Source organism: Macaca fascicularis, chromosome 19, assembly GCF_037993035.2.
Source record: "Macaca fascicularis isolate 582-1 chromosome 19, T2T-MFA8v1.1".
In the NCBI taxonomy this organism is placed as follows: domain Eukaryota; kingdom Metazoa; phylum Chordata; class Mammalia; order Primates; family Cercopithecidae; genus Macaca; species Macaca fascicularis.
In genome coordinates, this window is record NC_088393.1 from 23,919,709 (window position 1) to 23,933,482 (window position 13,774).

The following is a 13,774-nucleotide window of genomic DNA, read 5'->3' on the forward strand; positions in this document are numbered from 1 at the left end:
TCAGCCTCCCGAGCGGCTAGCTGCAATTAGAGGCACCTGCCATCATGCCCGGCTAATTTTTGTAATTTTAGTGGAGACTGGGTTTCACCATGTTGGCCAGGCTGTTCTTGAGCTCCTGACCTCAGGTGATCCACCCACCTCGGTCTCCCAAAGAGTTGGGATTACAGGCATGAGCCACCGCACCTAGCCATAAGTGAACTTTTAATATAATGAATAGTCTAAACCCAACACTCAGGAAAAAAATGTTTATTTTTAATGTTCAAAAGAATACAATACTCTAAAAGACAGACTCTAAAGCAACTGCTTAGAGTAACATTATTTCTACATTTGTAAATAAGTTATTTCTTCACTTGTTAGAGAAAAGTTATTTGAAAATATATTTTAAACCACATTTCAACATATTAAATCAAATGAACATATGTACTTGGCAATAAAAAATTTATTAAACAAGTAGACAAGAAAACAACATGCCTTCTTTTCTAATATTAAAACTGACACACTCGGCATTTAGGTGCTTATTTGTCTGGTGTTACTAGAGTGCCAAAGAGAAGTACTCAATGAGAAATCTTTCCATATTTATATCCATGCTGAGTGTGAATATATGGAAATTTTCCAAGGGTAGTATTATAAACATTCAACTACTATTATATATAGTCCCTCACTGACTGATTAGAATAAACATGGGTTACAAACCACTGATGTGGCCACCTTGTTTTTAGGCTTAACATTGATCATGATCTAACAGAATCAACAAATGAGAGCTATATGCTGGGTGCTCTTTGGGCAACTTTATTTGCATTAATTGCTTTAATTTTACCAAAACCCTAAAGTTAGGGATGCAATCAGTAACCAGCTGCTACCAAGTTTCAATCTTAACCATTATGCCCAACAACCCGTCACCCAATGCTTGTTCTAAATCCTGACCTAACATTTTGGCTTTAAATTTTTTAATTTAGTAGAAATAAAGATAAATTTAGAAACCACTTCTTTTTATCCATAGATAGTATGTAGAACTTAAATTTTGGTTTAAAGTATTCATTATAAAGTCTGAGACAAACACTTCAGTAAATGAATTATAACATTATTCGTCTTATGACTTAAAAGAACCATTAATTTTACTTTTGAAATAATGAGTTAAGTTTATATTTAAACTTAAAATGAGCCTATTATATAGAAAATTTGTTGTCTGCATGAACCTTGTCATCCATTGAGCAGTCTACAGTTGCTAGAAGTTTCAGAAACATTAATAAGAATACTCTTTCTGATTGAATAAAGAACGTTATGCTTTCTCAGTGATTAAAATAAAATAGATTGGAATTACTGATCGGTAACTTACAATGTGATTTAAATGTTATTTAATTAATACATGTGAAGTTTCTCTTAAACTCATTTTAACAAATGACTTCTACTGTTTTTCACTTCTATTAGAAAAAAAGTATTAAAATTTCTGTTATTACAAGCCTATAAATTTTATTCAGATCTAAATATAGTGCTAATCTTAAAAGATCTGTATGCTTAGGATTATAAAAAGCCTATTCTCCATTCACACACAGAAGATAAATAACTGCTTTTCAGTAAACCTGATGGGGCAATTGTGACTCACAATTATAAGCTATTAAAATATTAATACTATCACCTAGCTGACATTTTTAGGTATCTGCATGTTCAAGTTGTTTAACTTATAATTCAAAAATAAATTTTTATAAACTATAAAAAATATAAAGAATTTTTTTTTACTTCTTAAATACTGTCATTATTTCTAGCTGACATAACATTAAATTTTAGAGGCTGTGGCTTTAGAAACAAGAAATGTCATGGTTGACTCCGCTTTACTTCCTGCCTTATTTCACACAAACACAGCAGCACAAAAAACGGCCAGAAATGCTACAGCATGACTGGAAATACACCAGTACCTTTCTAGGGAGAATATATGTGGGAGCATATTTACTTGAAATTAATGACATCTTTTGTTGAAGTACAGGCTTCTACATGGCAAGTAATAAAGACAAAAATTTTACAGGGCAAAAGAGTAAGAAACATACTCTAAAACTACCTTCTAACCCATTGTTTCTTTTTTCACTAGCATGGTTGTGATGGAATGAGCATTTGCAGCAGCTTTTTTTTACTTTTGAGACAGAGTCTTGCTCTGTCGCCCAGGTTGGCGTGCAATGGCGCGATCTCAGCTCACTGCAAACTCTGCCTCCCGGGTTCAAGTGATTATTCTGCCTCAGCCTCCTGAGTAGCTCACCCTGCTAATTTTTGTATTTTTAGTAGAGACGGGGTTTCACCATGTTGGTCAGGCTGGTCTCAAACTCCTGACCTCGTGATCTGCCCGCCTCGGCGCTGGGATTACAGGCGTGAGCCAAGGTGCCTGGTCCGCAGCATGATCTTAAATAACCTACACTCTCTGCTTCACCATTTTTGGGATATGGCCATAAGACGTTTATGAATTTATTAGAAAAAATGTTTTCTTTTTCTAATTCAGAAATTTTAGCAAAATTTCACAGGCTGATCATGAGGTCAGGAGTTCGAGACCAGCCTGACCAACATGGTGAAACTCAGTCTCTACTAAAAATACAAAAATTAGCCACATGTGGTGGCGCGTGCCTGTAGTCCCAGATAGTTAGGAGGCTGAGGCAGAATAGCTTGAACCTGGGAGGCAGAGGTTGCAGTGAGCTGAGATTGTGCCACTGCACTCCAGCCTGAGCAGCAGAGAGACTCCATCTCAATTAAAAAAAAAAAAAAAAAATCTAATCTACAATAACTAGTAATTATACTTTGAATTTAACCAAAAAGTGGAAAAACCTGCGCATTATAATCTAAACGATATTGAAATACAAAAATAATACACAAACGGAAAAATATTACCTATAAATGAATTGGCGTTATTATCGTTAAATATCTGTATTACACAAAATAATCTACACACATAATGCAATCTCTAGGAAAATACCAGCGACACACTGGTATAAATTTTAAAACATACATCTAAAACTTATATTGTACCACAGAAGACCCAAAGTAGCCAAAGCAATGAAGGAAAAAAAAAAGGGGGGGTGCTTTGGGAGGCTTAGGCGGGTGGATCACGAGGTCAGGAGATCGAGAACATCCTGCCTAACACGGTGAAACCCCCTCTCTACTAAAAAATACAAAAATTTATCTGGGCATGGTGTCGGATGCCTGTAGTCCCAGCTACTCCGGAGGCTGAGGCAGGAGAATGGCTGAACCTGGGAGGCGGAGCTTGCAGTGAGCGGAGACTGTGCCACTGCACTCCAGTCTGGGAGAAAGTGCGAGAAAAAAGAAAAAAGAAAAAAAGAAAGTGTGAAGGTATCACCCTACCTGACTTTGAAATATACTAAAAAAGCTTTATTAGGTAAAACAGTATGGTAATTGAAGAAAAACAGACACATACTCCAATGGAGCAGGGAAAAAAAAAAAAGACCAGAAACCGCTGACTTGAAGTTACAAACTAACTCCAGCAGAATTATTTATGGCTTATTATGGAGCATCAGTTACACAGCAAGTACCGTCATGTTTCCTTTTTTTTTTTTTTTTTTGAGATGGAATCTCACTTTGTCACCCAGGCTGGAATGTGGTGGCCTGATCTCAACTCACTGCAACCTCCACCTCCTGGGATTAAGTGATTCTCCTGCCGCAGCCTCCCGAGTAGCTGAGATTTCAGGCGCATGTCACCACACCCAGCTAATTTTTGTATTTTTAGTAGAGAATGGGGTTTTGCCATGTTTGCCAGGCTGGTCTTGAACTCCTGGCCTCAGGTGATCTGCCCATCTTGGCCTCCCGAAATGCTGGGATTACAAGCATCAGCCACCTTACCCGGCCTCACTGTCATGTTTCTTTGATACATTTATATACAAAAACATTCTCATGACTTATGAAACTTCCCTAGTACTTACCTAAAAAAAAAAAAGACTCAATAAATAAGTAAATTCACTTATGTCATCTATAACAAGTAAAACGACAATAACTAAAGTAGGCTTATATAGGCATCTGCAACTAAAAGAACAAAATGGAATGTTCTAAATAAAATATAACGTTATGGAATTATATCTAAAAATTGTGTACATTACTGAATTTTATAAAAAATTCTTATAATCATGACCAGCTCACGTAGTGGATACTTCATAAACTATAAAACAAAAAATCATAACAAAATTATAGGTCTGGCATGAGTACCAGGCAAAGAATTTGTATGGAGAGATTCTGAACCATAAACCATACGGTTTTACAGTAATGAATTTAATACAAAGCTGAGAGCAAAAATTTGCTTTCAGCATTTTTGAGGTTTTTATTATCTAATAAATTAATCACCTCATTAAAACAATTTGTTTTGTTACGATATTGCTCTATTCTTCTTTCCTGAAAATAGATACAAACTCATACTCATATAAACACACTCACTCCATAATTTCTTTCCTAAGGTTTATCTTTAGAGTAATACATGTGTATTTTTAACTTCATGTAAATCAAAATTAAAAGTCTTTATGTGTTTGCAGGCAGAGAGGCCACATGTTCAAATAAAAATATATAAGAAATTTATAAAAATATGTATACAAGACTCACAAATGTATGCATTTTATTCATACTTCTAAATAATACAATAATAGAAATTACCCTGTAGTCAATATCTATTTATTCATTTTGAGACAGAGTCTTACTGTCACCCAGGCTGGAGTGCAGTGGCACGATCTCAGCTCACTGCAACCTCTACCTCCCAAGTTCAAGTGATTCTCCTGCCTCAGACTCCTGAGTAACTGGGATTACAGGTGCTCACCACCATGCCTGGCTAACTTTTGTATTTATAGTACAGACAGGGTTTCAACATGTTGGCAGTGCTGGTCTTGAACTCCTGACCTCAGGTGATCCACCTGCCTCAGCCTCCCAAAGTGCTAGGATTACAGGCATGAGCCATGGTGCCTGGCCATCGGTAACAGTTTAATTGTACATTTTAAACTAACAAAAAGTGAGAAATTAAATTTTCTGTAATACAAAGGATAAATGCCAGAGGTGAGGCCATTGGTAACAGTTTAGTTGCACATTTTAAACTAACAAAAAGCATAAAATTAAATTTTCTATAATACAAAGGATAAATGCTAGAGGTGACAGATACTTAATTTACCATGAGGTGATTATTATATATTGTATGTACCAAAATATGCCATATATGGTTTAAATATATATACATACTATCTACCCAAAAATATTAAGTAAATTTAAATAAGAAAAAAAAATTTAACATACAGGAACAACATTCTTTAACTTCTTTGCAGTTTAAAGCCACTAGCAAAAAAGATTACTACAGATACTACTTTATTACGTTAACAAATAATACTATCTTTTACCTACACTCTTGAGTAAGGTGGAATGGGTTAAGGTTAGTGGCAAAATAATGCTTTATTGAATGCACAATAGTATTTAACATGTTAAAAATGTTAAATTAAAAAGTTAAGTCTACACATAATTTCAAAGTTTTTAAATGTACTAGATTGTATCACATAAAAGTACAATTAGTAAAATAACACTATTAAATTTTAACTAAAATTAAAAATATTTTTCTCATAAAGCAGAATATTAAACTGAACACCTACTTCATGCATCACTCAATATTATAAGTTAACCACAAAGAGCATCCCTACTTAGATTTTCATCATATATCTTACATTTTAATGTCTTTACTCTTTCATAGAAGAGATAATAATGCCTACCTAATAAAAAACAATCTCTCATATCTTTCATGCAGGAACCATTCATCACATACTTTCACATATGAATGCAATAGGAATAAAGAAACAGCATGAATTTGAGAGTTGAATTCCATCATTATTCACATATTAAAAAATCTATAAATTTTTTTCAAGAAAAAGTATATTTTGGTGGGCACAGTGGCTCACGCCTGTAATACCAGCATTTTGGGAGGCTGAGGCAGGGTTCAAGACAACCTGCCCAATGGCAAGACCTCATCTCTACTAAAAATACAAAAATCAGCCAGGCGTGGTAACTCATGCCTGTAATCCCAGCTACTTGGAAGGCTGAAGCATGAGAATCACTTGAAGTGGGAGGTGGAGGCTGCACCTGAATGACAGAGCAAGACTTCGTCTGAAAAAAAAAAAGTAAAGCCTGGCCAATATGGCAAAACCCTGTCTCTACTAAAAATACAAAAATTAGCCAGGCATGGTGGTGTACACCTGTAATCCCAGCTACTCAGGAGGCTGAGGCAGGAGAAGCACCTGAACCTGGGAGGTGGAGGTTGCAGTGAGCCGAGATAGCACAACTGCACTCCATCCTGCACGATGGGAGCAAGACTCCATCTCAAAAAAAAAAAAAAAAAAAAAAAAAAGAAAAGCATACTTTGAATGTAATAACTCTCCAAAATATCTTACACACTTTTTAAAGTTATATACAAAATATTTATGTAAATTTCAGTTTTATTTTCTAAACTCAGCACTCTGATTTAGTGTCCTGTCTGAAGTGTCAGTTCCTTAGATACATCTACTCTGAATTGATATTTACAGACTTAATTTTCAAATAACTAATTTTTTATATTACTGCATCTGCAAAAATATATTTTAGTATGAACTCTCTGGTGTTTCCTAGGCTGTAGTTTGTAAAAAAATGTTTTTCCAAATTTATCACCTTTGCAGTGATTTTCTTCAAGATATATTCTCTGATGTTGAAGAAAGTTTCAGCAACAACTTCAGGGTTTTCCTCTAGTACAAAATGTGTAAAATAAGATCTGTAATACAAGTAATGGTACCACAATACTCTTCATGTTAGTTTTTTTTTTTGAGATGGAGTGCAGTTGGAGTGCCCAGGCTGCAGTGCGGTGGCACAAACTCAGCTAACTGCAACCTCTGCCTCCTAGGTTCAAGCGGTTCTCCTGTCTCAACCTCCTAGTAGCTGGGATTAGTCATGCACCACCACACCCACCTAATTTTTGTATTTTGGGTAGAGACGGAGTTTCACCATGTTGGCCAGGCTGGTCTTGAAATTCTGACCTCAAGTGAACCACCCACCTCAGCCTCCAAAGTGCTGAAATTACAGGCGTGAGCCACCATGCCCAGCTCACTCTTGATATTTTAATGCTTGTCCAAAGTGCTGAAATTACAGGCGTGAGCCACCATGCCCAGCTCACTCTTGATATTTTAATGCTTGTCTTCAAAATAAATACTCTTCTTCACTTTAAAGGCTTATATTTTCTGAAAAATCTATTGACAGTAATTTCATTTTTAATGTTTCTATTAAGTATGAACTCTCTGATATTGAATAAGATGTGAGCAGATATTAATGGCTTCTTCACATTCTTTACATTTGCATAATTTTTCTCAAGTATAAATCATTCCCTGTCCAATAAAGTGTCAGCATTGGTTAAATGTTTTGCCACATTCTTCACACTTGCAGAGGTTTCTAGCTCTAGTATGAAGTATTTTACCTACAATCAAGTGTGACAACCATTTAAAGGTGTTTAGAAATGTTCAGGTGTTGTCAACTGCATTGTTATATCATTCAGGTTTGTACAATTTCTCTCCAGTAATTCTCTTATGTCTGCTAAGAATTAAGGACTTGTTAAAGGCTTTGCCACATTATTCACACTTCTAGGGTTTCTCTCCAGTATAAATTATCTTATGTATAGTTGAGTTGTTAATTGGTTAAAAGCTTTGCCACTTTTTTTTTTGAGACGGAGTCTCACTCTGTCACTAGGCTGGAGTGCAGTGGCACGATCTCGGCATACTGCAACCTCCACCTCCCGGGTTCGAGGGATTCTCGTGCCTCAGTCTCCTTAGTAGCTAGGACTGCAGGCATGCGCCACCACACCCAGCTAATTTTTGTATTTTTTAGTAGAGACTACTAAATAGAGACTACTAAATACCATGTAGGCCAGGATGGTCTCAATCTCTTGATCTCATGATCCACCAGCCTTGACCTCCCAAAGTGCTGGGATTACACGTGTGAGCCACTGCGCCCGGTCCATTCTTCATATTTGTCAGTTTTTTCTACGGCATGAATTTTCTTGTGTGTAGTAAGGTTTGAGCATTGATTAAAAGCTTTGCCACATTCTTTACATTTGTAGGGTTTCTGTCCAGTATGAATTACCTTATGCTTAGTAAGAGTTGAGGACCAGTTAAAGGCTTTGCCACATTCTTCACATTTGTAGGGTTTCTCTCCAGTATGAATTATCTTATGTTGAGTAAGGTTTGAGTATTGGTAAAAAGCTTTGCCACATTCTTCACATTTGTAGGGTTTCTCTCCAGCATGAATTATCTTATGTCTAGCAAGGGTTGAGGATTGGTTAAAAGCTTTGCCACATTCTTTACATTTGTAGGGTTTCTCTCCAGTATGAATTTTCTTATGTGTAGTAAGGTGTGAGGATAGGTTAAAAGCTTTGCCACATTCTTCACATTTGTAGGGTTTCTCTCCAGTATGAATTATCCTATGTTCAGTAAGGTTTGAGGACCGCTTAAAAGCTTTGCCACATTCTTTACATTTGTAGGGTTTCTCTCCAGTATGAATTATCTTATGTGTAGTAAGTTGTGAGAACTGGTTAAAGGCTTTGCCACATTCTTCACATTTGTAGGGTTTCTCTCCGGTATGAATTCTCTTATGTGTGGTAAGGTGTGAGGATGTGTTAAAGGCTTTGCCACATTCTTCACATTTGTATGGTTTTTCTCCAGTATGAATTCTCTTATGTTGAGTAAGAGTTGAGGACACGTTAAAGGCTTTGCCACACTCTTCACATTTGTAAGGTTTCTCCCCAGTATGAATTCTCTTATGTTGAGTAAGGGTAGAGGACACATTAAAGGCTTTGCCACATTCTTCACATTTATAAGGTTTATCACCAGTATGAATTCTCTTATGTTTAGTAAGGTTCGAGGATTGGTTAAAAGCTCTGCCACAATGTTCACATATGTAGGGCTTCTCTCCAGCATGAATTATCTTATGTCTAGTAAGGGTTGATGACTGGTTAAAAGCTTTGCCACATTCTTTACATTTGTAGGCATTCTCTCCAGTATGAATTATCTTATGTTTAGTAAGGTGTGAGGATATGTTAAAAGCTTTGCCACATTCTTCACGTTTGTAGGATTTCTCTCTAGTATGAATTATCTTATGTGTGTTAAGGTGTGAGGACTTGTTAAAGGCTATGCCACATTCTTCACATTTGTAGTGTTTCTGTCTTGTATGAATTCTTTTATGTTGAGAAAGCGTTGAGGACACATTAAAAGCCTTGCTACATTCTTCAAGTTTGTAGGAATTGACAGTAGTGTGAATTCTTTTATGTTGAGTTAGGTGTGAAAGAACGCAAAATGATTTGCCACATTCTTTACATTTCAAAGGATTCTTTTCAGTCTTATGTCTATTTGAATTTGAAAATTTATGAAAGTCTCTCACATATTTATCACATTGAAATATTTTGCTCTGGGTAGTTGACAAACACTGGTTAAATCCATTATAACTTCCTTTGTGCACCTTATACTCATCCACACTTTTACACCCTTTTTTTAACTGTAAATTGTGATGTCCACATTTTTCATATTTTCTTGGTATTATTCTTTGGAAAGAAGCTTTTATGCTCTGCTCTGGCCAAAGGTCTTGGGCGAAATAACAACACATACCTGAAAGAAATAAAAATAACAACTTACTCCACATACTAGACTCAGATACATATTCTTTACAAATCCAACCTACAAAATTATACAAACTACATAAACAAGATTGCATAAGAAGGCCGGGCATGGTGGCTAATGCCTGTACTCCCAGCACGTCGAGATGCTGAGATGGGCAGATCACCTGAAGTCAGGAGTTTGAGACCAGTCTGGCCAATATGGTGAAACCCATCTTTTCTAAAAAATACAAAAAAATTAGCCAGGAATGATAGCATGCACCTGTAATCCCAGCTACTCAGGAAGCTGAGGCAGGAGAATCGCTTGAACCTGAGAGGCACAAGTTGCAGTGAGCTGATATCACACCAATGCACTCCACTCTGGACAACAGAGCAATACTTTGACTCAAAAACAACCAAAACAAAACTGCACAACAAAATACCAAAGGCCCTAATTTCCTTATCGACATATAAATGTAAGAAAAATACACAGACCAAAATACATTTGTGAAAAATTTATACAAGAGTTAAGTGTGTACAGTGCCCCAGGAGGTGAGGACAATGCAAAGAACCATAAAGAATAATGAGAAAAGTCTGTTATGTTTACCCAACACAGCTCATCCCTCTCCCCAATATAATATAGTGCCTTTAGAAGTGAATAACCAGCCAGGCAGGGTGGCTCACGCCTGTAATCCCAGCACTTTGGGGTGCCGAGGTGAATGGATCACCTGAGGTTAGGAGTTTGGAATCAGGCTGGCCAACATGGCGAAACTCCCTCTTTACTAAAAACACAAAAATTAGCCAGGCATGGTGGTGGGCGCCTGTAATTCCAGCTACTCGGGAGGCTGAGGCAGAACTGCTTAAATCCAGGAGGCGGAGGTTGCAGTGAGCCAAGATTGCTATTGCACTCCAGCCTGGGCAACAGAGCGAGACTCCCTCTCAAAAAAAAAAAAAAAAAAAAAGTGAATAGCCAACCTTGTTTTTCTTTCTTTCTTTGTTTTTTAAAGACAAGTAGAACACTGGCACATACATCTTTTTTTCATTTCTAGGTGCCCTTCCAGACACTGGTTTCTGTCTCGCACGACATAAAGTGCTGAAAAAAGTGTTGGTATACTGTGGAATGACGGTTTGAATCTGCTGAAACCAAAGCCAAATGTTACAGCAGCAGAGAGACCGCAGTATCACAGACAGCGAACAGGTTTAGCAAGTGGTGACTGATTATTAAGAAGAAACATGAATAAACTTTTTAAATTAAAAAACAAATTTCAGACAAGACACATCCTAGGAACATGTTTAAGACACTCTCAGAATTTCTAGCTGAGAAAATTTTTTTCAGGCTATGCCAGGACAAAGCTACATTATAAAAATTGATCATATGCAAAAATATTTTAAATAAAATACTTAAACATTAAAAAATAATTTAACCCCAGTATACTTCAAAATTTCTGCAGATTAAAAAAAAAAATTCAAGTGCCAATGCCTCCTAGGAAACTGGTAAAAATATTTGCAAATCATATAATAGGAGTTGATACTCAGAACATACAAGCAACTCTTAATACTGAGCAATAAAGTTGAATAACTTGATTTAGAAAAGGATGAATAATTGAACAAAATTTTCATTTAAAAGATACATAGGCGGGCCAGGTGCGGTGGCTCACACCTGTAATCCCAGCTCTTTGAGGGGCTGAGGCAGGCAGATCATGAAGTCAGGATATCGAGACCATCCTGGCTAACACATTGAAACCCCATCTCTACTAAAAATACAAAAATTAGCCAGGTGTGGTGGCACACGCCTTTAGTCCCAGCTACTCGGGAGGCTGAGGCAGGAGAATCACTTGAACCCAGGAGGCGGAGGGTGCAGTGAGCCAAGATCACACGACTGCACTCCACTCCAGCCAGAGTGACAGAGTAAGACTCCATCTTAAAAAAAAACAGTGAACCAAGATTGCGCCACTGTACTCCAAACTGGGTGACAGAGGGAGACTGTGTCTCAAAAACAAACAAAAAAAACACACACAAACAAAAAGATACAAAAATGGGAAAGAGCATTTGAAAGGACACATAAATTTACTAATTTGTGAAGACATACATAGAAATCACAATGAAAAGCAAAATCACCCCACACCCATTAGAATGACCACTATCATTTTTCTAAAAAAAAAAACACCAAATCTGGCCAGGCACGGTGGCTCACGCTTATAATCCCAGCACCTTGGGAGGCTGGATAAAGACCATCTGGCTAACATGGTGAAACCCCGTCTCTACTAAAAATATGAAAAGTTAGCCAGGCATGGTGGCATGCGCCTGTAGTCCCAGCTACTTGGGAAGCTAAGGCAGGAGAATCGCTTAAACCCGGGAGGCGGATATTGCAGTGAGCCGAGATCGCACCACTGCACTCCAGCCTGGGCAACAGAGCGAGACTCTGACTCAAACCAAAACCCCAACCCCCCCCCCCAAAAAAAAACCCACCACCAAATCTGTTGACGATGCTATGAAAATGAAACTTATGTTGATTGTTGATGGAAAACAAGGATGCAACCATTATTTTAAAATGTTATGTTTCACACAGAATTAAAAGTGGAATTATAATTAAATAGAGCAATCCCATTTATGAATCTATATCCAAAGGATGCAACACAGGACCTAGAAGAGATACGTAAACATCTATATTTATTGTACCAGCATTCACAAAAGGCAAAAGGCTGAAGTAACCCAGATGTCTCTTGATTCATAAACATAAAAAATCAAATTCAAAAGTTTTTAACAATATTTCTGTAAAAATGTGCTATTGAGATTTTTATAGAAATCTCACTCCGTTGCCCAGGCTAGAGTGCAGTGATGTTATCTCGGCTCACTGCAACCTAAACATAAAAAAGGTAACATATATACACAATGGAATTTTATTCAGCCTTAAAAAAATTGTGGGCCGGGCGCGGTGGCTCAAGCCTGTAATCCCAGCACTTTGGGAGGCCGAGATGGGTGGATCACGAGGTCAGGAGATCGAGACCATCCTAGTGAACATGGTGAAACCCCGTCTCTACTAAAAAAATACAAAAAAATTAGCCGGGCGAGGTGGCGAGCGCCTGCAGTCCCAGCTACTCGGGAGGCTGAGGCAGGAGAATGGCGTGAACCCGGGAGGCGGAGCTTGCAGTGAGCCGAGATCGCGCCACCGCACTCCAGCCTCGGCGACAGAGCGAGACTCCGTCTCAAAAAAAAAAAAAAAAAAAAAAAAAAATTGTGGCCGGGCATGGTGGCTCACGTCTGTAATCACAGCACTTTGGGAGGCTGAGACGGGCGGATCACTTGAGGTCAGGAGTTCAAGATCAGCCTGGCCAACATGATGAAGCTCCATCTCTACTAAAAATACAAAAAACTAGGCAGGCCTGGTGGTGCACGTCTGTAATCCCAGCTACTTGGGAGGCTGAGGCAGGAAAATTACTTGAACCCAGGAGGTGGAGGCTGCGGTGAGCCGAGATCACACCACTGCACTCCAGCCTGGACAACAGAGTGAGACTCCATCTCAAAAAAAAAAAAAAAAAAAAAAAAAATCAAATTTAGAAGAAAATAATAGCCTTGTATTGCTAAATTAAAAAGAAATATATATTTTTGCAGAATATAATTAAAGCCTCTGATATATATACAAAACAAATATTTGGAAATAAATTATGTTTTTATTTAGATATAGGCTGAAGAAAGTGAGTGCAAATCCTGTAATTCCTCTTTGCCTACAGCAAACAAATGTATAAGTAACTATATTTTAGTAAATATGGAGTGCCTACTAAGTATCTAATTTACTTCAGGCATAACACTTAAATTGTGACATATTGCCCTAAATGTGTGAATCCAAAATTATGGACAAATTTGAAATACAAAATAGAAAGAAAAATGAATAGAGTGACATTAGTTTGGTGGAAAAATAAAAGGTGACATATTTTCTTACACCCTGAGAACAAGAAAATTTGTCAGCCATCCCTAACAAAAATGCCTTTATGAGAGAGCCAAGCATTATTCATACCTGTAATGACAACTACACGGTACACTGAGGTTGGAGAATTTCTTCAGGTCAAAATTTCAAGACCAGCTTGGGGTATGCAGCAAGTCCTCATCTCCAAAATAAGTGCCTTTAAGGGAGCTTTAAAGGCCGGGTGCGGTGGTTCACGC

General features: G+C 37.4%; 1 protein-coding gene across 5 annotated transcripts in view; it reads right to left on the bottom strand.

Moving 5' to 3' along the window:
* Window positions 1-233: 233 nt before the first annotated feature.
* Window positions 234-13,774, bottom strand: part of LOC102146885 (uncharacterized) — a 60,201-nt gene continuing 46,660 nt past the window's right edge. For all 5 annotated transcript variants that reach the window (XM_015440451.4, XM_045378987.3, XM_065536327.2 and 2 more), the window contains one exon: window positions 234-9,626. In XM_015440451.4, the coding sequence (XP_015295937.2) occupies window positions 7,957-9,626 (1,670 nt within the window). In that variant the 3' untranslated portion in view covers window positions 234-7,956. The remainder of the gene's footprint in view (window positions 9,627-13,774) is intronic.